At 46.4% G+C, this 20,991-nt stretch overlaps 7 protein-coding genes across 10 annotated transcripts; 4 read left to right on the forward strand and 3 right to left on the reverse strand.

Moving 5' to 3' along the window:
- The first annotated feature begins 87 nt into the window (after positions 1–87).
- LOC111066972 (vesicle transport through interaction with t-SNAREs homolog 1B) lies at positions 88–805 on the forward strand. Its single transcript, XM_022355955.2, has 2 exons — positions 88–331; positions 391–805. Exons 1-2 carry the CDS (start codon positions 173–175, stop codon positions 598–600), a joined length of 369 nt encoding a protein of 122 aa, XP_022211647.1. The 5' UTR covers positions 88–172; the 3' UTR covers positions 601–805.
- A 308-nt stretch (positions 806–1,113) lies between these two features.
- LOC111066967 (WD repeat-containing protein 37) lies at positions 1,114–3,578 on the reverse strand. Of its 2 annotated transcripts, none has more exons than XM_022355947.2 (4): positions 3,395–3,578; positions 2,712–3,203; positions 2,047–2,644; positions 1,114–1,985 (listed from the first exon to the last, which is right to left on the reverse strand). In XM_022355947.2, exons 2-4 carry the CDS (start codon positions 2,869–2,871, stop codon positions 1,238–1,240), a joined length of 1,506 nt encoding a protein of 501 aa, XP_022211639.1. In that variant the 5' UTR covers positions 2,872–3,203; positions 3,395–3,578; the 3' UTR covers positions 1,114–1,237. The 2 variants fall into 2 exon arrangements, with proteins under 2 accessions (XP_022211639.1, XP_041447604.1); XM_041591670.1 differs by having other exon boundaries at positions 2,712–3,328.
- Positions 3,579–3,658: 80 nt separating this feature from the next.
- LOC111066969 (cyclin-Q) lies at positions 3,659–5,165 on the forward strand. The gene is made up of 4 exons (XM_022355950.2): positions 3,659–4,120; positions 4,187–4,331; positions 4,392–4,613; positions 4,677–5,165. Exons 1-4 carry the CDS (start codon positions 4,032–4,034, stop codon positions 5,004–5,006), a joined length of 786 nt encoding a protein of 261 aa, XP_022211642.1. The 5' UTR covers positions 3,659–4,031; the 3' UTR covers positions 5,007–5,165.
- A 160-nt stretch (positions 5,166–5,325) lies between these two features.
- On the forward strand, positions 5,326–6,437 carry LOC111066970 (glucosidase 2 subunit beta). Of its 2 annotated transcripts, none has more exons than XM_022355952.2 (3): positions 5,326–5,539; positions 5,655–5,854; positions 5,926–6,437. In XM_022355952.2, exons 1-3 carry the CDS (start codon positions 5,423–5,425, stop codon positions 6,242–6,244), a joined length of 636 nt encoding a protein of 211 aa, XP_022211644.1. In that variant the 5' UTR covers positions 5,326–5,422; the 3' UTR covers positions 6,245–6,437. The 2 variants fall into 2 exon arrangements, with proteins under 2 accessions (XP_022211644.1, XP_022211643.1); XM_022355951.2 differs by having other exon boundaries at positions 5,327–5,539; positions 5,637–5,854.
- Positions 6,376–13,135, reverse strand: LOC111066966 (box A-binding factor). Of its 2 annotated transcripts, XM_041591669.1 has the most exons (8): positions 13,034–13,135; positions 10,266–10,636; positions 10,096–10,200; positions 9,361–10,024; positions 9,076–9,241; positions 8,729–9,004; positions 8,648–8,688; positions 6,376–8,584 (listed from the first exon to the last, which is right to left on the reverse strand). In XM_041591669.1, exons 2-8 carry the CDS (start codon positions 10,580–10,582, stop codon positions 8,156–8,158), a joined length of 1,998 nt encoding a protein of 665 aa, XP_041447603.1. In that variant the 5' UTR covers positions 10,583–10,636; positions 13,034–13,135; the 3' UTR covers positions 6,376–8,155. The 2 variants fall into 2 exon arrangements, with proteins under 2 accessions (XP_041447603.1, XP_022211637.2); XM_022355945.2 differs by having other exon boundaries at positions 8,300–9,004; positions 13,052–13,113.
- LOC111066968 (TWiK family of potassium channels protein 18) lies at positions 10,646–12,613 on the reverse strand. The gene has a single exon (XM_022355949.2). The coding sequence runs from the start codon at positions 11,936–11,938 to the stop codon at positions 10,772–10,774; it is 1,167 nt and encodes a 388-aa protein (XP_022211641.1). The 5' UTR covers positions 11,939–12,613; the 3' UTR covers positions 10,646–10,771.
- Positions 13,136–14,837: 1,702 nt separating the features above from the next.
- LOC111066931 (V-type proton ATPase 116 kDa subunit a1-like) lies at positions 14,838–17,683 on the forward strand. Its single transcript, XM_022355892.2, has 4 exons — positions 14,838–15,041; positions 15,106–16,977; positions 17,036–17,276; positions 17,338–17,683. The coding sequence occupies exons 1-4, from the start codon at positions 14,889–14,891 to the stop codon at positions 17,601–17,603; spliced, it is 2,532 nt and encodes an 843-aa protein (XP_022211584.1). The 5' UTR covers positions 14,838–14,888; the 3' UTR covers positions 17,604–17,683.
- The last annotated feature ends 3,308 nt before the right edge of the window (positions 17,684–20,991 follow it).

Below are 20,991 nucleotides of genomic sequence, written 5' to 3' on the forward strand. Positions count from 1 at the left end.
AGTGCGATCAGTACAGTACAGTATATAATGCAGACGTTTAAAAACGAGCGGAACGCGTTAGTTCCTTTCTGAAACGCGCTATTGTGTGTTTTCTGGTGCTGCCAGCAACGGTCACACTTTGTCTTTGTTTTGGTTTTTTTCCTGCTTAAAACGCATTTAATTTTGTAAAAGAATGTCTTACGCCGGGTATAGCCAGCTGCCCAGTGGCAGCGATCACGAGCAGCGTCAGCAGCAGCTGGCAGCCAGCACCTACGATGTCCTGCAGCGAACGGGCGACAGTATTCAGCGCTCCAACCAGATTGCAATAGAAACTGAGAACATGGGTGCGGAGGTCAGTTCAAAACAATATGTTGCCAATAATTTGGATAATGTTCAATGTTACCGCTGCAGGTGCTCGGTGAGCTGGGAGAGCAGCGCGAGTCATTGCTGCGCACCACACGCCGCCTGGAAGATGCCGACCAGGATCTGTCCAAGTCTCGAGTCATCATTCGCAAGCTCGGCCGTGAGGTGCTGTACAACAAGATTATACTGGTACTTATAATCCTATTGGAGTTGGGCATACTCATTGGCCTGCTGGTGCTGAAGTTTGCCCACCTGTGAGAGCCAAAAAGGGAAAATAGATCCCATTTTATATTCCAAAGTTACATAGATGATACCCAACGATGAATGGAAGGGGGGGCATTTGATTACGTTTATTTGAATTGTTCTACCCTGTAACAGCAACGTTAAGCCCATGCCTTAGACATCTAGTACAGTAAGTTACATTTTGTATTATATGATAATAAACACAGATACGTATAATATAGTTTGGAAGTTCCCCCAGTTACCCGCCCACAACTCCCATTCCCCATTTTCCAGTCCCATCTCAGTTCAACATCCGTCACTTTAGCAGGAACAATGATATTTCGAGTATATATGTATGATATAATAACCGCGACGACTATTTGGCATAAAAGCAACATTAGTTACACTCAGAGGGCGACAAATTTGCATGCGAGTAGTCTAAAACACCCAGAACAGCTAGAATGTTTGCATAATACTTGATCGATCTATGAAATAGGGCTACGATACACATAAGTAGGAGTACGGGCACCGTATATGGATCTAGATCTAGATCTAGACACCTAAGCGCGGATGATTTGTTCGAGGGATATTCGGGTTCTTAAAGCGGTTACTGTAGATCGTTTTTTGCTCTTCTTTGGGCCGTTTTGACTGCGGCTCAGTGTTTGAGTCACTTTCAGTTGTCCTTCGGCAGCACAATGGACCAGCCGAAGACGCGCCGATCGAAGCCGCACGAGAACAAGTCACAATTGAGCAGCGGCTCCTCTGCCCAGGCCACCGACGAGACCATGCGTCGATGCCCCTGGCGGCTGGTGCGTGGCAAACGGGCCACCCGCTGCCCATTCAAATCGAACAGGCGAATCTGACGGTTGTCGTGGGGTATTGCAATGATTCCACCGGTGGACACCGCCAGGCGGTTGACGGACGAATCGGTGCGAATGGTGGCCAGGGCCGAGCGCATGTTGCGCAGCTCCCAGACCTTGATGGTGCGATCGTCGGAGCCGGAGACCACCTTATCGTCCCGAGCAAACACGCTGGATGTGACCGTCTCAGTGTGTCCCTGGAAGACGGAGACTGCTGGTATGGGATCCCGGAAATCCCACAAACGGAACGTGGTATCGCGCGAGGCGGTCACCACCAGGCGCTGTGTGGGATGCGCCGAGACGTGAGTTAGCTCGTGATCGTGTCCCGTCAACGGCTGCAGTGGCTGACTCGTCTCCACGTCCCACAATATGGCTGTGCGGTCCCAGCTGCCGGTGATGACTTGATCCATGCTGGACAGCCAGTCGGCAGCCACCACGACGGAAAGGTGGCCACCCGGGCCGGCAAACTCGCAGAGTGGAGTGCGCAAGGTGTCAACGCGATCTCGATCCTCCACCTGCTCATCGCTATCGTCGAGTTCCTCCTCGGAGGAGTGGCCCTTTCTGTGGAAGGATCAAGACAATGAAGAGGATGATCACATGGCCATATTTGTCGATCGCTTACTTGGTCACCTCCCAATTGACGGCCGCTTGCCAAATGTGAGCTGTTCCATCGCCGCTTCCAGTCAGCACGAGATCTCGATTCTGATGGAATTTGATGGAGTTAACGGACCCGGCATGCCCCTGATACTGCAACAGGCAACGGGCGCTCTCAATACCCCAAATACAGGCTGTGTGATCGGCCGAGGCCGTACCAATGATGGGTTGACCCGTTTTGGCAGCCACCTGCCAGATGCCATCCTTGTGGCCACCAAACTCCCGTACCACCGAGCTGACCACCGTCTGCGCTTTGAAGCTGGACACAATGCGACTGGTCTGGGCTTTTATTTTGTTGCTCGCCTTGACCTTGCTGCCGCCAGTGGCACTGCTAAGCTTGGCCTTGAGGCTCTTGTGTGTGCTGGAGGCAGCCGCCAGAAAGCTGGCACCAACCTCATCAGCCTGCGCGCTTGTCGAGGGGCCGGCGGCACCGGCGGCGGTGACCGAAGAGCCACCAGTTGCGAGGGCGGGAATGACTGCGCCTGCTGCATAGCGCTCACGTTCGCGTTGCTCGTGCGAGGTCAGCGATTCTTTGTTGCTGGTGGCGTTCTCAAGTTTCTCTTGCACTGCAACAAAGACAGAGTTCCCCGTGGGCTATTGAGTGGGTTCAGTTTTCCAATGACAATTACTCACAGTTCAGATTCTCCAGGTAGAGCTGCTCGAACTCCTTTTCAATCTGCGAGAACAGATAATGGAGGCGAGCCCGGAACGGGGCATCCTCGGGTATGTTGGCCAGGTCTTCGGTGAGGCTCGTAAGTCGGGCCGCGCGTGCCTTTGTTGCTGTTGCTTTCATTTTGTTCGGGGGCGCGCAGTTGTGGGTGCACCCGTGTATTTGTTTTGTGTATCTACCAGATATTTTTCCTGCCTCCCGCAAGCCGAGCGCTGCCCTGTCACTGTCTGTCGCACAATCCAATTAGCAGTTTTGGTTTAGCTTTAGCATTAGCGTTATTGATCCATCTTCATGAGACCGTGCCGTGTCGTGTCGGATTTGTTTAGTGCGGAATTTGTTTCACTTAATTTTTGCAATGATAACGAAACAGCTGGAGGGTTGTGTATGTGTGTGTGTGTGACTATCGTTGCTCACCTTTAACTTTTTGATATGGCACGCACGACACGAAACAAGTGCTGCAAAATGATGTATTTATTAACCCGTTAGGCCCGATGGGTATTTAAAAACCCATCAAAGTGATGAAACATTTTAGCGCAGACAATATGAATGAAATTGTGTTAATTTTTTGTAAAGAGTAAGGCTAGGAGTGATTTAGAAGGAATCTAAAAATTTTATTATTTTCCGCTGTTTACTCCAAGTTGCTCACCTGTTTAAAAAGAAGGGGGCTATGTGGGTTAAGTTCGTTTACTCTCGCATGACACTAGACTGACTAACTGACTAAATGCAAAAAGCTAGATACGCTTATGGGAAAATAATGCAGTGAACGCGAGAGAAATATATGTGTCAGCTTGGCTTGCGAGAAATTAAATACACTTTTCAGATACAATTTTTCCGGCTTGCTAAATATGTGTGTTGGAAAACTTCAATATCTCTTGCTATCTCTCTCTAGCAAAGTCTAAATGTCAGCTGTATGGTTGTTGTTTAAATACAAATACGGTTCGATTCGGTTCGGTTCTCAATTAGGGGTTCAAACACGATTTCGACCAGACCACCATTTTAGTTGACACAACAGCTGTACAACAGTACCTTACCCCTTTTGCTTTCCTGGGCCAGATGCGAGCAGAGCAGCGCTGCGCCATACAATCAACCGGTTTTTCTCTGTCGCATCTCCGTCTCGAATTTTCGGTGTGTGTTTTGGCCCATATGCATTTCGTTGCACTGCCAGCTGATTTATAATTGGATCTCTGAGCCTCCCACTGTCGGTGCCAACGAACTCGAAACCAATTTCGACAGCGTCCACCTGTAACGAGCGTTTCCATTCCTCTACTTCCACTGCTGATAAGATGAAAAACGTTTTGGATGTCATGTCTCTGCAGCAGCACGTGGAGTCGAGCAAGGCCCAGGCCCAAGCACTTAAGCCCCTTGACTACCGGTGAGTCCAAAGCTGAATGTCCAACCAATCCATTATCAATTTCATGTCCTTCCCCATTGCTTGCAGCAAATTGAACATGCCAGGCATCGTGCCCCTCTACATATTCGAGTGTGCCACTAAGCTCAAGATGAAACCGCTGACTGCCGCGTGTGCCGCCATTGTCTACCATCGTTTCTTCAAAGAGGTCAAGCCCACTGATTATGATGAGTTCGTGAGTACAAAAATAGTGCTCAACAAGCTGATCCCTCTCACAGGTATCTTCCTTGCCCAGCTAATTGCCGCATCTTCGCTGTACCTGGCTGGCAAAATCAAGGATGACGATTCGGTGAAAATACGCGACGTCATCAACGTGGCATACTGCACGCTGAATCGTGGCAGTGCTCCGCTGGATCTGAACGACGAGTACTGGTCCATGCGCGATGCCATTGTCCAAGCAGAGCTGCTCATAACCCGCACCCTAGGGTTTGACTTGAACATAGATCTGGCTCACAAGGTAAACCAATGCCTTTGCAAAGATCCTTGTGCTCCAATTTCACTAGTTTTACTTTGCCTTCAGTACCTGCTCTACTATATGAAGACCCTACAAGACTGGGTGGGTGCCGATGTGTGGAACTCGGTGCCGATAGCCAAGGCGGCCGCCTCGTACCTACAAGACTTTCACCACAGCGCCAACATACTTAAATACAAGCCCACGCACGTCGCCATTGGCTGCCTCTCGCTGGCCATGCAGACGTACGGCATACAGGTGCCGCTCACCGATGAGGCGGAGGAGGGTTCCATGTGGTACAAGCCACTCGTAAAGGATTTCACCAGAGAGCAGCAGTGGGAGATTATCGAAAATGTAATTGAAGTGTACAAGAACGAAGCTCTCCTGAAGGCTGCATAATCTCGAATTGTAGGCAGAATTCAAACTCTGCTGTAATTGGCATTCCCATTTGAATTTATTTATTATTTGGTCACAAATCATCAAACCCTACACAGTTGCATGCACACCTCCATAGTAAATAGGAAAACCGTTAAAGCGAAATAAACTCCTTTGTATGTATATTTACCGTGTTGGCTAATATTGGTTAATTTCAATTTAAAACAATATAATAAATTTAAATATAAATAAAGCTTGGAATCATAAACTCGTGAGTCACGCTCCCACGCTCTAGCATGGCTTGGGTGCTCGGCAACCCTATACAACAGTGTTGGTAAGCGCCGTCATAGACAGACAACAACAATACAAAACAATGCCAAACAAAACAGAATTTTGTTAGCAAAGCAAAGATTTTTGTATAAAATTAAAAAACAGACACAATGCGAAAGACATGGGTGAAGCGTGAGAACATCTACTACAAGCCATTCTACCGGCAGAAATCCAAAATGCTGCTGCTACTCATCTTCCTGGTCGGAATATCGTTCATCGCCTATCAGGTACAGATACCACCCATACCATATTCCGGCATTCTGGTTGCCGTGCTGCCAGCGTAAATGTGTCCAAAATTTGTATAATGTAATAAACGAATAACAGGCCTTCTCGCTGAACCAGTTGCCCGCGGTGCCCTCGCCCTGGAACCTGCAGCAGCTGCGCCGCAAGCACAGGGAAATGATGCAGTCCCTGTCCCTGGGCAGCAAACAGCGCGACGTGGACCCCTTCGATGGCGGTGGGGCGACGGAAGCCAGATCTGCGTTCGTGGCCGGCCTGGACGGCTCTTCCGCTCCCGATGTGGAGCCCATCAAAATCATACGGTATGTCCGCTGCGTAAACAATGACCTGTTGCTCGACCATTTCTGATTATTGCCTGCCCATCCCCGCACAGAGGTACGCGCCTCTTCGACTATGACGCGTACAAGCCGAACTTTGAGGGGAAGTTCAAGTGTCTGGACGGCAGCAAGGCTATAGCGTTCGACCACTTGAACGACAACTACTGCGACTGCGAGGGCGACGGCAGCGACGAGCCCAGCACAAATGCCTGCGCCAACGGGCGCTTCTACTGCCGCTACCAGAAGCGCCACATAACGGGTCGCGGCCGGGACAAGTATGTGGTCAGTAGTCGGGTGAATGACCACGTATGTGATTGCTGCGACGGCAGCGACGAGTGGACGACACATGTCAAGTGCCGCAACGACTGTGCGTAGTTGCGGGGCGCGCTGCATAGCAGAGAGCTTTTGGACCGAAGAAACTTCCACCTCCACCTCCGCCAAGGACATACAAAAATCTCAAGGATGAAGCAGTCTGGGGGCGCATCACAAGCGATATTTTTTTACAAGTACAATAGAATTGTAATTTATTTTAAAGTAAGTAGATTGAATAAAAGAAACAAATTGAAGAGCAACCAACGGTCTGTTTATACAGGGGGTCTGCTCTGTATTCGTATTCATATTCGTGTATATTCTTATTCATTTTATTACCAGACTCTCGCATAGATCAGTAGAATTTACATACATGGGGGGGAGAAACTCTATTAATCGTTCAAGAAATATACTTTTACTTTCATTTACTTTTAGCACAGTTTGCTGGCATTTTTTTTTTTGTTTGATTTACGCAGCTTTTTCCATTTATAATGTTCATAATAGTTAGAACTACATATGTATATACTACATACACATTGTGCAACTGCAACTTCGACTGCAGGTGTGTATGAGTGTCTGTACTTTTTCTTTGTATGTATAGTATCTTGTATGTAAAGTATAGTCTTGTGTATATTCTTGCCTAAAATTTTGTGTGTGTGTGTGTTTGGTGTGGTTTTTTAGCCGTACAATTTACACTGACAAACTCTAAAGCAATTTTGAACTGCAAATTCTACCAAGGTACGAAATTTTGTGTTGTGTATGTACTGTGGGGGGGTGGTGGTGTTGTGTATGGGGGTACTGGTATACTCTCCCTCTCTATGCACTATGTATATAATTTTAACTTGTGAGCCACAAGTGTGTGGGGCCCCTTCTTGTTGTCTCTTGGCTAAGCGAAAGCGTTTAGATCCATTTATACATGTGGTATAAGTATAAGGAACGCGTGCCACATGGCTATGGCTTGACAAATTTCATTTTATTCGCATTGTACTTCCTACCTGCGCAGCACAACCAAAATATACACTACTACTAGGTATATGTATACAATACAATACAATACAATATAAATATCAATACGATTGCTTGCTCTAAATCATACCATTTGATTTAATTTGATGATCAATTGTATATTGCTCCAGGAATGGATCCAGATCTGGGGGCTAGCCGCACAAGGTTCGTCGTCCGACATTTGTAAAGTACAACATCATTCTACATCTTTATCTTCGTTGCAACTTAAGATTTATGTGTTCACTAAACGCTAAGTAATACTTAATCAGAGGGTTTGCTTGTTGTTGTTGTTGTGGGGTTGTGTGTGTAGTGGGTTCTAGACTGAATATAGCGTATGGGAGATATTGAATACATAAATTCCTTGGGTGTAGGGGATAGGGGATTGGGGGGCTGGGAGTCACTTAAAAACGAAGATTGCTTGATTGCTACACTTACGATTTAGGCCTGGATGAAGTTAATTAAATGTGCGCAAATCACAAATCTTTCTCGATTATTCAATAAATAGCTTGGAGTGTTTGTATACATAAAGTGATAAAAAAATTCGATACATACATGTACTCACATATACTCGCATTATATATAGTATATATATATTTATAAGATTTAGGTGTATGTGTATATAGTATTGCACTGATGAGATTTTTGCTTCAGTTTTTTTAGGGGTGTGTGGGTGGGTTGGGGGAGGGGGCCAATTACGCAAATGAGATATGAGAATGAAAACAAAATTTGAATAAATAAATATACAACATAAAGTTAGATGACTTTGGAACTTATATAGACAGACGCTGTACGATGTACATAGAGATGCGAAGTACTAGAGTAGAGAAGTAGAGGGCTGGGGTGTGTGGGTGTGGGTGATGATTGGACCGACTTAAGGGTTAGGTTCTAAGAAACATTCTCTCATACAAGTATACAATATATATATATATAAAGTAAGTTAATTAATCATAAAGGAGAGGGGGGCGTACGGATCTAACGGCAAAGCGTATAATACAATTTTTGTAGTTTGCGTTTCGAGCGACACTGATGATGGTTATGGTTGTGGTGGTGATGATGGTGATGATGATGATGATGGTGATGTCTGTGTGAGTGTGTCTGCTGCTGGTGTGCCTGCTGCTGCTGTTGTTGTTGCTGTTGTTGTTCTTGTGACTGCTGTGGTTGTTGTCCTGGCGGCAGTAGTTGTTGTTGCATATGGCTGTGATGATGATTATTTACATTGGTCGCTGCTGCAGAAGCGGACGACGACGACGACGTCGTTGCGGCACTGAGGGCCACCGCCGATGATATCAGGGCCGCCGCCAAGCGAGACGGTGATGAGGACAGCGACAGGTCGGCGGCCAGCAGCTGCTGGTGGTGCCGTCGCAGCTGCTGCACCTGTTTGCGCTTCAGAGCAGCGGTCCCCTTCCGCATTGCATGCAAGCGACGCCTGTGATGATGTGGATGCAGTTGAAGCTGTCACTTTGCCTCCTCGCTGGCATCCAGAATATTGTTGCTGCCATTGTTTGGTCGCCACCGTTGCCACTGCTGCTGCTGCGGCTGCTGCCGCCGCCGCCACCGCCACCGCAGACTGATCGGTGACTCCCTGCTGCTGCTGTTGCTGCAGTTGCTGCTGGTTGAGGGCATGGACGTGTTGGCAGAAAGCCTGAAGCACCTCGAAATGGGTCATCAGGTTCGCCGGCTGGTTGTCGTAATGCAAGTGCCTCGTGATCGGCGCACTCAAGCGCCTCAGCATCTCCGTGAAGAGCTTCTCCTCCTTCCGTATCCAGGGTCTGCGGTCATCCTGCACCTGGTACGGTGTGAGGTGGACGTGTATGTTCATGCCTGGACAAGAATCAATGCCGCTCGGTTAATAATGAATGGTATAATAATGGTATACCCCGAGCGCTGCTTACCCATGCGTGTGAGTGTCTCCAGGAGACTGCGTGACGTGATCCATGTGTTCTTCTGGCCCCCGTGGCCACCGTCTAGCCAGTACATGTCCGTAATGCGAGAGAGCAGTCGGCACATGCTGCTGTCATCGGGTGTGAGGGTCTTCAGATAATGGAACTCGTAGATGAACTGCAAATAAAGCGAACACAGAAGAGGACACCGTGGTCAGTGAGGATCAAGGAGCTTCCCACTGCTGCGGGGGACAGAGCCCAGTATGTTAACGACTTAACGAACCAAACGCGACTCACTTGATTGAGCACGACGCAGCCCTTGCTGAAGCCAATTAGCACCAGCTTGGACTTGTCCAGATTGAGGTTCTCCCGCCACCACAACGGATTGCCATCATTCGTCAGCGTCGCTGTCTGCCGTGCGGCTTGCTGTCCCTGTCCCTGCCCCATGGCACATTCGCTGCTGCTGCTGTTGTTGCTGTTGTTTAAATTGTTGTAGTGCTCCACGTTGTTGGCGGCTGGCAGAGCCACTGGTGCCGCTATCTTGATGGGCGACGACTCTTGCTGTGGCTGCTGCTGCTGGTTGTTCGACTCCTGATGATTGTTCAGGCCGACATCGTTGCTGCCAATGCTGCCGTTGTTACCACCCCCATTGTTTGTGGCGGGGTCCGCCGCCTCATCCGCCTCGTCAGGTAGCATGGGGAAGACCACCTCCCCGTCGGCATCCACTGTGACATTTTCCTGTACCTGCAGTATGTCAATGTCCATGTCCTGGCTGTTGTCGTTGACCGCCGCCAAGGGCGAGCTGCTCTCCGAGGGGACTGTGGTGGCATTGGACAGAGTGAGGGCAGCGGCTGCAGCTGCAGCTTGCACAGCAGCCGCGGCCGCTGCCGCCTGGGCAGCCTGATCGAGTATCTCGTTCTCTGGTATGGAGATCAGACGTTGCGACAGATTCTGCAGCAGTCTGTGAATGATATATGATTGGCTCATCAGTTGTCAGTAGTTCATCCGTCCATCAGGCAAGCCTCAACTTACTTTTCCAAGTGTTGCAGCGCATGGTTCATGGGCGTATGGTCCGGGACTCCAGCATTGTTGCCACGCACAAAGTTGTCAAAGCAGCTAAATGTCTTGAATTCCATGCTGAAACAACGAAATTGTCATTAGATACAATTATACCAATTTATGATGGCCAAAGAAGTACTCACCGAACTGGCCGTATGACAATGATGTGGGAACGCGGAAACGCCTCGCGCAACAGGATCGCCGAATTCTCCAGGTTGTACTTCATGTAGCCGCGACTGTCCCTGTTCGTTTCCATGCTCTCCGGAAAGTCCTGAACGTCGCCACCAAAGTAGACAATGGCCGTGGAGTCCTCGACATGCTGCGACTGCTGCCGCACAATTGGCGGACAGTAGACGATGTCATTGGCGCGATTCTGGAAGCCGGCCACGGAGAAGATGCGGAACGGACCGGCCGAAGTGCTTGGCGTGCATAAACGCTCCCCGCTGCCGCCGCCAAGCATGCCCTCGAAGTTACGTATCCGCTCTTGAAGTTGCAGAAATTGATCAATGGTGAGCTGCGGGGTAGCCCATATATATATTGGGGGATTAGGCGATGACAAACTGATATAGGTTCTTCCTAGGTTCTACAGACAACACTCTTACACACAGACAACACACACCACACACACACACGAGCGAGCCTTTCCCGCCTAGTAGTAATCATTCTCGTAAATATCACGCGGATCGCCACAGCAGCCCACGAAACGCAGACGCGTGTCCTCGACACACAGCTTGGCGTCCTCCTTCATCTCCTTTAGCTTGACGTGCACCTCCTCGCGCATCAGGTTGCGACACATGGCCACCAGGCCCATGCCGAGCAGCATGTAAATGAAGTTGATGGCCAGCTTCGAGTGCTGATCGGCTATGGACTGCAGCTCGGACAGCTCGTTTGGATCGGCGGCAATGTCCTCCTGCAGCTTCTGGGTGGCCACATCCACATCGGCGGCGGTGGTCAGCGATGCACCAGGCACAAAGTCGCCAAAGCCAATTTTGCACAGCGATGTCATGCAAAAGTAGAAGCTATTGAGGAAGCTCCACTTCTCCCAGTTGGCAAACATAATGGTCCCCGTCAGCACATAGAAGATGATCACCCACAGGCAGGCGGTGGAGGGGACAATTATCTTCTTGCGCAGCGTCAGGGTGCCCAGGCTGCCGTTCTCCAGGGCGTCCAGTCGCGAGTCAAAGTTTCGCTCCTGCGTACAGTCGTGCATGGAGCGGTACATAAACTTGAAGGAGCGCGCCAGGACGCGGCCCATATTGAGGAAGTACAGGATGTACAGCGGTATGCCGAAGGTGGCGTAGATGACGGTGAAACCCTTGCCCCAGGGTGTGCGTGGCACCATATTCCCATAGCCGATCATTGTGATCACCGACAGGCAGAACATCAGTGCAGCCGGAAAGCTCCAGATCTGCTCGGGACTGCGGCCCACGTAGCCGCTCTTGATGATGCCCGCTATCTGGGCCTGGTACTCCCGCAGCACAGCGTTCGTCTCGTTCACCCAGAGCCGCTTGTCGATCAGGTTGTGCTCCTCGGTTATGTACCACAGCAGCTGCGAGCAGTTCTGCCGCAGCTCCAGCACCTGGGCCGTCGTCTGGTCCACGTACTTCCGCTCGATGTTCATGAAAGCGAACGCACCGCATATGGCGTAGAAAACGATCAGGGCGCCCACGCCCACCTGCGTGCACATGAAGGTGACGAAGTTGCGGCAACATCGCTTCACGCGCTTCCGCGGCTGGTTGCTCGGCGTTGAGGAGACGCTCGATGCGCCGCCAATTGGCGCTTGGGGGGAGCTTCTTCTTTGAAATTTGCTGGGCATTTCTATTCGGTTTTTGGTTTTAACTAATTTGATTTCGGTCTCTCCCTCTCTCTCTCTCTCCTTCTCTCTATATCTGTATCTCTGGCTGGGCCGATCGTCAATCCAATTCCATGATTATATAATGCAGGAGATCTTGGCAACTGGATGATGGGCCATCGATCTTATCTTATGAACTGGCGGAACGTTTATTGGTAGGCTTCCCTCATCGGCAATTAGTTTGGCAGTGCTCTTCTCGATCTGCGATCTATTTGCTGCCGATTTGTGTTTTATATGGAGCGTTGGAACTGTTGAAATCGGCACGAAGGCTAAAAATAAATCCACGCGTTTTCACACAGCATTTGCCTCAGACACTACGGATGCTTTTTGGGTTTCCCGAGCCGAGCCGCCTCAACTGTTAGACGCGGGCGCCAAAATTCAACTGAGCGACGGGGCTCCAAGAAAACTATTTGGAGAGAATATTGTATCTCTCGGATACAGAGGGAGAGCGAGCGATTGGAGGGTTCTATTTGGATGGACGAAGTAATCAAAATACCCCAACGAGACAGGTGCAGGGAGGATGGAAATCAGCATAAACGAATGGAATGGAAGATGGAAAATGAAAATGCCGGGCAGAGTCGCGGAAGACTTGGCTAAAAACTGATGGCAATTTGATTAATGATTCTTTTTTTTATTTTTTAGTATTTTTATGGGCTTATAAATTATGTCGAGGGGACGCAGCATCGCATCGGGTCGGAGGGGGGAAGATGAAAAAAACGAGCAGCAAGCAAAACAAAATACAAGTAAATATAAACAAAGAATTAAAAAAACAAAAGGAATAATATTAACACACGCACACACACACGCATAGAGAAACGGTAAAAGAGGAAGAAGATCAAATGAATACGCAAAAACGGGGGGTGAAATGCGTACCGAAGAGATAGATTTTTTTCAACACCAATACACACATACAGCTGCACTCTGTCCAACACTCGCATTCGCGCACACACACACACACAGACGACGCATACAAAATTTCACAAATTTCTGCCAAAATTTTCAGGCTTTTCCCGCACTTTATTTACCAGCGCACAGGCATTGCACTTATAATTTACTTACGCTGTTTATTGCTAATACCTATTGTTAATAACTTTTCTGCACTTCCCGCGTATTTTTTTTTTTGCTATTTTCTGTAGTGTGACCGCGGATTTAACGATTAAATACACCATCTGACCCTCGGAATATATACCAAAATACCGAAATATACCTTTGCATTTTTATAATATACCGTAAATATACTGACGGGACACTTTCATATTTCTCGATTTTGATATTCGTTTCAATATTACTAGCTAGTTAGCCCTTTCAGCCCTAAACAAACAATTTTATACGATTCCTCAATCAATTTTGTACAATATTGTGTGGTTTTCAGAACTCCGTTTTATTGGATGGTTAACATAATAATAGGGTTCAAACAAAAACGGCCAAAGCATAACACGTAAGTGTGAACTCTGGTCACATTCCGTCATTGTTGCTGGTTTACCAAGTTGCTGCATGTGCATGGACATTTGTATACCCTATTTCTTTTAATTGATGTTAATGTTTTGTTCCAAACTGATATGAACTATTAATATTGCATTTTTCTTAGATTGAGATGTTTTTTACCTATTAATGCATATGTTTTGTGATTTATAAATAAATTTATCCCGGTTTTGTTACCTATTATTGGTACCCGTAAGTTACAAAATTTCGATGATATCTTAAAAAAAAGACTTACTAGTTTATCCATTAATTTTAGCATGAAATTACAAACAATATCTCAAGTCCATAATAACCATTTTCCCAAGGTATGCAGATTGTTGCTCATTCCGTGCCAAAGTTGCACAGCAATGCTGCCTCTTCATTTCCACATGTTGCTGAATTTTTTCCCATACAAATCAAATGTATCTTATGGGAACGCGTATGGAATGAAGATTCATTGTTGCGTCATTCCATACGCGTTCCCGTAAGATACATGTTTCTCACACCACGAAAAGTCACCACGAAAACACTCTCTTCACCTCTGAAAAGAGAGCGAATTTTGAAAAACCACCACGATTTGAGAGCGAAACATGTCAGTATTTTTTGTGCGCTAAATGGAGTTTTGGCGGTCATTTTGAAAAGTATATTAATATACCGTATATATACTGAAGAACACGACAATATGCGTTGATATTCCTCGATTTAGAAATTCCGTTTAATATTAATAGCTAATAAGCCCTCTCAGCCCTAAATAAATAATTTTATCAAATTCCTCAATAGTTTGTTGCCAGCCACATGCTGCAAGTACTTTAGCAACATGTTAAGTTGCTAGCAGCATGCTGCTAGGACTTTGATGCTGCCAGCAACATGTTTTAAATTTATTAATTGCAACAGCGACATCTGACGGTGATACCGAATGTTGACAAACTTGACCGCCGGGAGCGCCACGGTAAAAGCAAGAACAAGGTTTAAATTATTCTTTTTTATATCGATGGGGCAAGTCTATAGTTTAGCGGCTGTTACTATTTTGACAGTTAGTCGCTCTGTTTAAAAGTTTTCACATATTTATACATTATTCAATGCATTTTTATCGCGCAATATCAAATAGAACATTCGTAAGACACATTTCGTGTCATTGTTAGAAAATCGATTAGCTGATAAGTGAAAGACTGCGAATCATTGTGAGGGGCCGGGAAGCATGTCAACAGGGGGATGGACGTTCCACAAATTTGATGGATGGCTCAATTATGCACCGTGTGCCCGGCCCCGTGTGTTGATCCAACAATTATGCAAGGCAGGCGACTTGACGACTGCTGATAAGCCCGGCTGGAAGAACCTTCAACGTGGCAGTCACTTGACCGGACGATCAGTTCGTCAGCTGCGTCGCAACTGTGCGGAGCCAGCACCGGAAATTTGCCCCAACAAACAAAAAGGATAGCAACAATTAGTGAAAATGTCAAAGTGGTGGAGTTTCGACTCCAAACAGGAGACCGACAGCATCTTCCGCAGCGAGGTGATGTCCTTGTGCCAGATGTTTCTGCAGCCGGAGGCAGCCTACGACACGATTGCCGAGCTCGGCGAGGTGGGCTGTGCCCAGTTTCGTGATGTAAGTCGGGAAAATGATGAAGTGTCCTTTATGGTTACTGATCTTATTCCCTATTCCTGAACAGATGAACAAGGGCGTGATCGCCCAGCAGCGGAAATTCATCGGGGAGGTGCGTCGCTGCGATGAGCTGGAGCGGAAGATCCGCTATGTGACCGCCGAGCTGGACAAGGACGGGCACAAGGTGCTCGACCTGATGGACGATTTCCCGCCCGCGCCAAAGCCCCGCGACATAATCGAGCTGGAGGCGCACCTGGAGAAGACGGAGACGGAGATAATTGAGCTGGCCGCCAACGACATCAGCCTGCAGACCAACTACCTGGAGCTGACGGAGATGATTCAAGTGCTGGAACGGACAGACCAGTTCTTCTCGAACCAGGAGTCGCACAACTTTGACCAGAACAAGCGCGGCACCCACCGGGATCCGGAGCAGACCAATGGACACTTGGGTTTCGTGGCCGGCGTCATCAATCGGGAGAGGGAGTACGCCTTCGAGCGCATGCTCTGGCGCATCTCCCGCGGCAACGTTTTCGTGCGCCGCGCAGAGGTGGACGTGCCCCTGAAGGACCCTCGCACGGGCAGTGTCCTGCACAAGAGCGTCTTCGTGGTGTTCTTCCAGGGCGACCAGCTGCAGGCCCGCATTCGCAAGGTGTGCACCGGCTTCCACGCCCACATGTATCCCTGCCCCAGCTCGCACGCGGAGCGCATGGAGATGGTGAAAAGTGTGCGCACGCGCCTGGACGACCTGAAGGCCATCATCAGCCAGACGGAGGACCACCGCAACTGCGTGCTGAACGCGGTGGGCAAGCAGCTGCCCAAGTGGTCGGCGATGGTCAAGAAAATGAAGGCCATCTACCACACCCTGAACCAGTTCAATGTGGATCTGGGCAGCAAGTGCCTGATTGGCGAGGCCTGGGTGCCCAAGCGGGAGCTGGAGCTGGTGGAGACGGCCCTCGCCGCAGGATCAGCCATCGTGGGCAGCACCGTTCCCTCGTTTATCAACGTGCTGGACACCAAGAAGGAGCCGCCCACCTACTACAGGCTAAACAAGTTCACGCGCGGCTTCCAGAACCTGATCGACGCCTACGGCATAAGCAGCTACCGGGAGGCGAACCCCGGCCTGTACACCTGCATCACCTTCCCGTTCCTGTTCGCGGTGATGTTCGGCGACATGGGCCACGGCACCATTCTGTTCCTTCTGGGCCTGTGGATGGTCCTGGACGAGACACGCCTCATGAAGAAGCGGGGCGGAGAGATCTGGAACATCTTCTTTGCGGGACGCTACATTATCCTGCTGATGGGGCTGTTCGCCATGTACACGGGCTTCCACTACAACGACATATTCTCCAAGTCGATAAATGTGTTCGGCTCCCACTGGGTGAACGTCTACAATCGAACCACCGTGCTGACCAATCCGACGCTGCAGTTGAACCCTTCGGTGGCCACGCGCGGCGTCTACCCCATGGGCCTGGATCCCGTCTGGCAGTCGGCATCGAACAAGATCATCTTCCTCAACACGTACAAGATGAAGCTATCCATCATCTTTGGTGTGCTGCACATGACCTTCGGCGTGTGCATGTCGGTGGAGAACTTTGTGTTCTTCAAGAAGTATGCCTATATCTTCCTGCAGTTCGTGCCGCAGGTGCTCTTCCTGCTGCTGATGTTTGGCTACATGTGCTTCATGATGTTCTACAAGTGGATCAAATACAGCCCGACCACCGATGTCCTGGCCGACACACCGGGCTGTGCCCCCTCCGTGCTGATCATGTTCATCGATATGGTGCTGTTCAAGACCGAAACGGCTTCGCCGGGCTGCGATGTTAACATGTTCCCCATTCAGAAAGAGATTGAAATGATTTTCTTCGCGCTGGCAATCGTTTGCATTCCATGGATCCTTTGTGGCAAGCCCCTCTACATCAAGTTCCATCGCCGCAACAGGGTGAGTGCGATTGGCAGAAGAGTTTAATAGGAAGAGGTTAATCAACTCTATTCTTTAGCCCGCTGAACCTGTGGTAGAGGTCGATGAAATCGTGGAGAAGATCGAGGTCACCGGGAAGGAGGTTATCATCACGGAAGTGGCCGAGGCCCACGAGTCTGGTGGCCATAACGAGGAGGATGACGAGCCCATGAGCGAGATCTGGATACACCAGGCCATCCACACCATCGAGTACATCCTGAGTACCATCTCGCACACAGCCTCCTATCTGCGTCTCTGGGCTCTGTCCCTGGCCCATGCGCGTAAGTCACATATCCTGCATACATTTATCCGAGTTGGCTTACGATATAATATTCCTTGCAGAGCTCTCGGAGGTGCTGTGGACTATGGTTTTGTCGATGGGTCTGCAATTTCCGGGCTACATCGGAGCCATTGCGCTGTTCTTTATCTTCGCCGTCTGGGAGTTCTTCACCATCGCCATCATGGTGATGATGGAGGGTCTGTCCGCCTTCCTGCACACCCTGCGTCTGCACTGGGTGGAGTTCATGAGCAAGTTCTATGCGGGAGCAGGCTATCCATTCACGCCCTTCAGCTTCAAAGAACTCTTGACCGTGGTCGATGATGACTGAAGCGGGACGGTCTACATTCGATATGTAACTCTAATCTAAGTGGGTGACCAGAGCCCAACAATAAACGAAGCATTACAGAATTCTCTGGTTATTTCTTTATTGCTCTAAAGAGGGTTTTAAAATTAAAAGCAAACACTTTAAAATCTATTGCGATATTTATTTGTTTTAAATGGTTTGGTTCAATCAGTTGCTCAGCATATTGAGCTTCTGTATTTATTTTTATTTCCCTTTCATGGCCTAAGGACAGCCCTCACGTTGTCGGTTAAGTAATTTCCATGACCAAGTATTCGTTACCCTCACATTTACCTTTACCATTTTCAGAGTCAGCCAAATCCTGTAATTGCTGTAATACAAAACGCCTTTTGTGCGGCATTTATGGCGAATGCCAGTGGCTTAAGCTGCAATCAATTGAATGAATTAACTTACCAAAAAGCATCAAATTACTTACTTCTTTCAATCAAATCAAAGCAATTGCAATCCATTGAACCGTGTGTCGACTGAAATATGAAATGGAAAAGTTGTCCGACAACCAACAGCCCACCCACCACCCCCCACCCCAGACATCACCCTGCCGAATCCAGGGCGAACCTAACGATTTGAATTGTGCTTCCAAGTAAGGACAGGACGTGGTCATAAGGGGCCAAAACATGAAACGAGTATTATTGATATAGGTAATAATAATAATCATAAATTTTTATTTGGTTTTACTTGTTGGTTGTTTTGACATTTAAATGCTGCTAGTGAATTATATATTTTGATTTTAGTTTGAATAAATTGAAATATATATATATTCATATTTTCCTGTTTAAATATATATATATATATGTATATTGGTTTATATATGTATATCTTTATGGATTGATTTATTTAAACTGGTAGACGACGAAAAAGTGTTGATAATATTTGCCACTGTACGCATTTACCATTGTGGCTGTTTATTTGCATATGGATTAATCGAATTTCTAAGTGTAGAGCGGAAAAAAATAGTTGCAACTCTTTGTTGTTGTTGTCGTTGTCCGTTGCGGTTCCCTGTGATGCATGATGGTGGTGGAACAGGACTGGGCGACCAGGTCCTGGACTCATCCACAGAGCAACCCTCTGGTCCAGACCCAGCTCTTCAGCACACTCCAACTCCAACCGCCGGAGCTTTGCCCTCAATTAGCCGATTACAATGATGTATAAAAATACTTTGTGTTCGATATATGTATGCTTACGGGTATGTAGAGGGGATAAAGATTTAAAAAAAAAATCCAGCTACACTCCTCTCCTCTAAGCATTCTCTAGAGTCTAGAATGTAATTTTTTTCATTTGGTTTCTGCTGGTTTCTTCTTATTTTTTTTTTGTGATTTTTGTTGGTTTTTGTTTTTTTATATAATTTCATATTTATTACATTTTTGGTACATAAATCTGTGTGTAGTAGTGATTTGCCTTAACATCTGTGCTGTTTTTGTGGGTGATTCTGTTTCTGTTTTTTTGTGTGTGTTTCTCTGTAGTTTATTGGCTTAAAGTGTCGCAACTAAATCAACGTAAAACTAAATAAAATTATCATCTTGCGCATACATATACATATATATACTCGTATTTACTCACAAATATATATAGTACACACACACACATGCATACGAGTACAACGAAACAGAGCACGGAACTTAAAATTAGGAAATCAAGTATGTAAAATGTAAGGGCTAAAGTTAAGGGTAAAAGTAAATTTTAGGTGTAAGGGGTTAACTAGAAATAATTTTATACATTTTGTGCTTTGGACCGAAAGATAACAATTTTGAATAAATCTATAACAAAAATCTTTTTCCTAAATAAATGTGCACCGAGAGGTGGCAGCAACCTTAGCCAAAATGTTGCCTGCCTCTCCCTTGCGATATTTTAATTCTTTTTTTTTTTTGTTTTGTTTTGCTTTTGCATTATTTTTTGTTGTTGATTTCTTTATGTAAAGTTTTGTGCCGAAAATATCACATTGAATTTTATATGTTATTTTGTTTTATTATAGCTTGTTTCTTGCCTATTTATTTTGTGTCGAAACATAATTTTGCCTATCACAAAATGTTTAAAATTAATTACTTTTGCCGTCTCTGCGGGGACGTTTGGTTAATGGTGGTATCCAAGAAGCCAGGAAATCGTTTAATATAAATTGAAAATTACAACGAAAACTTTCCAATTTTGTACCAATTGAGCAGACAGTTAAAGAATTCTAAAACATAATTTTTATAGTGTTTTTTTTTCATATTTTTTTTGTTGTTTAGTTTTTTTGGATTTGTGATATGAATTTTTGTTTTACTCATTTAGCTTCCATTTAATCAACTAATTTCCTTTCTCATTTATATATTCTTGTGTACTTTAACTAAATAAACATTTGACCATAAATATAAACAAAGCTTAACAACAAAAAAGTGAGGTGGTTCAAGTGGTTCAACCTAAGCCTATAGAACTTAAACTTAACGGACACGACAAAATCAAAAATTTGAGGGGAACACAACAGAAAATAATAAAATAAAAAAAAAAACAGAGGATAACTTTGGAGAACCTATTTGCTAGACAATCGGAAAAGATTGAAATAATATGTATGTATGTATGTATACGGGGTAGGTGTAGGTTTATAAGTGCTAACGATTACATAGATATTAAAATTAAGCAATCAACAATAAAACTGAAATGCATTTGAGGTATATGAAAATTTCTTTGTAGTTGGTTGAGTAGCCCCATCGCATACTCCGCAGAACATATTGGTAAAATTACATTTAATCGTATTTAGTAAGATAAACTAAGCTCTAATGTGACCTTTATATGAGTAGTAGTAGTTGTGGGTGACTGTCGTAGTTGGGTATCTGCTGGCACTCTCCAACAAAAGTTACACCAACTGAATCAACATCAACCTAGTGTTTTCGCTGCTTCGACTTCGACTTCGCTTCATTTGTAATCATCATTTTAATATTTAGTTACTACTTGTATTTAGGAAACAACATTTAGAAACCTTAAAGTTGGTTTGTTGTAGCATTAGAAAAATTGTTACATCCATTCTACTTGAACTGTTTGTGTTCTATCCCCACGTAGTTTGGGCAACTCCCTCCCTTAGTTAGCAACTGAAACCTTTCCTGGTTGATGTAGTGCCTGATTTTGTTTAGTTATACACATTTATATAGCCTGGTATTTGTATCTATGTATATATAAGTATATATATATATATATAAGTTGATGGGATCATGTTAGGGGGACAATCTTTCAAAAGTTAATCAATAGCTATTGTTAGTGTTAGCATTATCATTATCATTATAATGTTTATGCGTTGCGCGGCTGTTGGCCTGCCAAAGGATTAAGTTTTAGCATCTTCGGTTCTACTAGTTTGGGTTATTGCTTGGGTAGCTCGGATGGGGTCTGG

Source organism: Drosophila obscura, unplaced genomic scaffold, assembly GCF_018151105.1.
Source record: "Drosophila obscura isolate BZ-5 IFL unplaced genomic scaffold, ASM1815110v1 contig_150, whole genome shotgun sequence".
Lineage (NCBI taxonomy): Eukaryota > Metazoa > Arthropoda > Insecta > Diptera > Drosophilidae > Drosophila > Drosophila obscura.

What these genes read in the sequence shown, in the direction of transcription:
- LOC111066972 (XM_022355955.2), top strand. Translation starts at nt 173, where the DNA reads ATGTCTTACGCCGGGTATAGCCAGCTGCCCAGTGGCAGCGATCACGAG. An exon ending in CTGAGAACATGGGTGCGGAG is followed by an intron (nt 332 to 390) that starts GTCAGTTCAAAA and finishes TTACCGCTGCAG; the next exon opens with GTGCTCGGTGAGCTGGGAGA.
- LOC111066967 (XM_022355947.2), bottom strand. Translation starts at nt 2,871, where the DNA reads ATGAAAGCAACAGCAACAAAGGCACGCGCGGCCCGACTTACGAGCCTC. An exon ending in CTACCTGGAGAATCTGAACT is followed by an intron (nt 2,645 to 2,711) that starts GTGAGTAATTGT and finishes TCTTTGTTGCAG; the next exon opens with TGCAAGAGAAACTTGAGAAC. An exon ending in GTCAATTGGGAGGTGACCAA is followed by an intron (nt 1,986 to 2,046) that starts GTAAGCGATCGA and finishes ATCCTTCCACAG; the next exon opens with AAAGGGCCACTCCTCCGAGG.
- LOC111066969 (XM_022355950.2), top strand. Translation starts at nt 4,032, where the DNA reads ATGAAAAACGTTTTGGATGTCATGTCTCTGCAGCAGCACGTGGAGTCG. An exon ending in CTTAAGCCCCTTGACTACCG is followed by an intron (nt 4,121 to 4,186) that starts GTGAGTCCAAAG and finishes CATTGCTTGCAG; the next exon opens with CAAATTGAACATGCCAGGCA. An exon ending in ACATAGATCTGGCTCACAAG is followed by an intron (nt 4,614 to 4,676) that starts GTAAACCAATGC and finishes CTTTGCCTTCAG; the next exon opens with TACCTGCTCTACTATATGAA.
- LOC111066970 (XM_022355951.2), top strand. Translation starts at nt 5,423, where the DNA reads ATGCGAAAGACATGGGTGAAGCGTGAGAACATCTACTACAAGCCATTC. An exon ending in TATCGTTCATCGCCTATCAG is followed by an intron (nt 5,540 to 5,636) that starts GTACAGATACCA and finishes AACGAATAACAG; the next exon opens with GCCTTCTCGCTGAACCAGTT. An exon ending in GAGCCCATCAAAATCATACG is followed by an intron (nt 5,855 to 5,925) that starts GTATGTCCGCTG and finishes ATCCCCGCACAG; the next exon opens with AGGTACGCGCCTCTTCGACT.
- LOC111066966 (XM_041591669.1), bottom strand. Translation starts at nt 10,582, where the DNA reads ATGCTTGGCGGCGGCAGCGGGGAGCGTTTATGCACGCCAAGCACTTCG. An exon ending in ATTGTCATACGGCCAGTTCG is followed by an intron (nt 10,201 to 10,265) that starts GTGAGTACTTCT and finishes TCGTTGTTTCAG; the next exon opens with CATGGAATTCAAGACATTTA. An exon ending in GCTGCGTCGTGCTCAATCAA is followed by an intron (nt 9,242 to 9,360) that starts GTGAGTCGCGTT and finishes CTTTATTTGCAG; the next exon opens with TTCATCTACGAGTTCCATTA.
- LOC111066968 (XM_022355949.2), bottom strand. Translation starts at nt 11,938, where the DNA reads ATGCCCAGCAAATTTCAAAGAAGAAGCTCCCCCCAAGCGCCAATTGGC.
- LOC111066931 (XM_022355892.2), top strand. Translation starts at nt 14,889, where the DNA reads ATGTCAAAGTGGTGGAGTTTCGACTCCAAACAGGAGACCGACAGCATC. An exon ending in AGTTCCATCGCCGCAACAGG is followed by an intron (nt 16,978 to 17,035) that starts GTGAGTGCGATT and finishes TCTATTCTTTAG; the next exon opens with CCCGCTGAACCTGTGGTAGA. An exon ending in TCTGTCCCTGGCCCATGCGC is followed by an intron (nt 17,277 to 17,337) that starts GTAAGTCACATA and finishes TATTCCTTGCAG; the next exon opens with AGCTCTCGGAGGTGCTGTGG.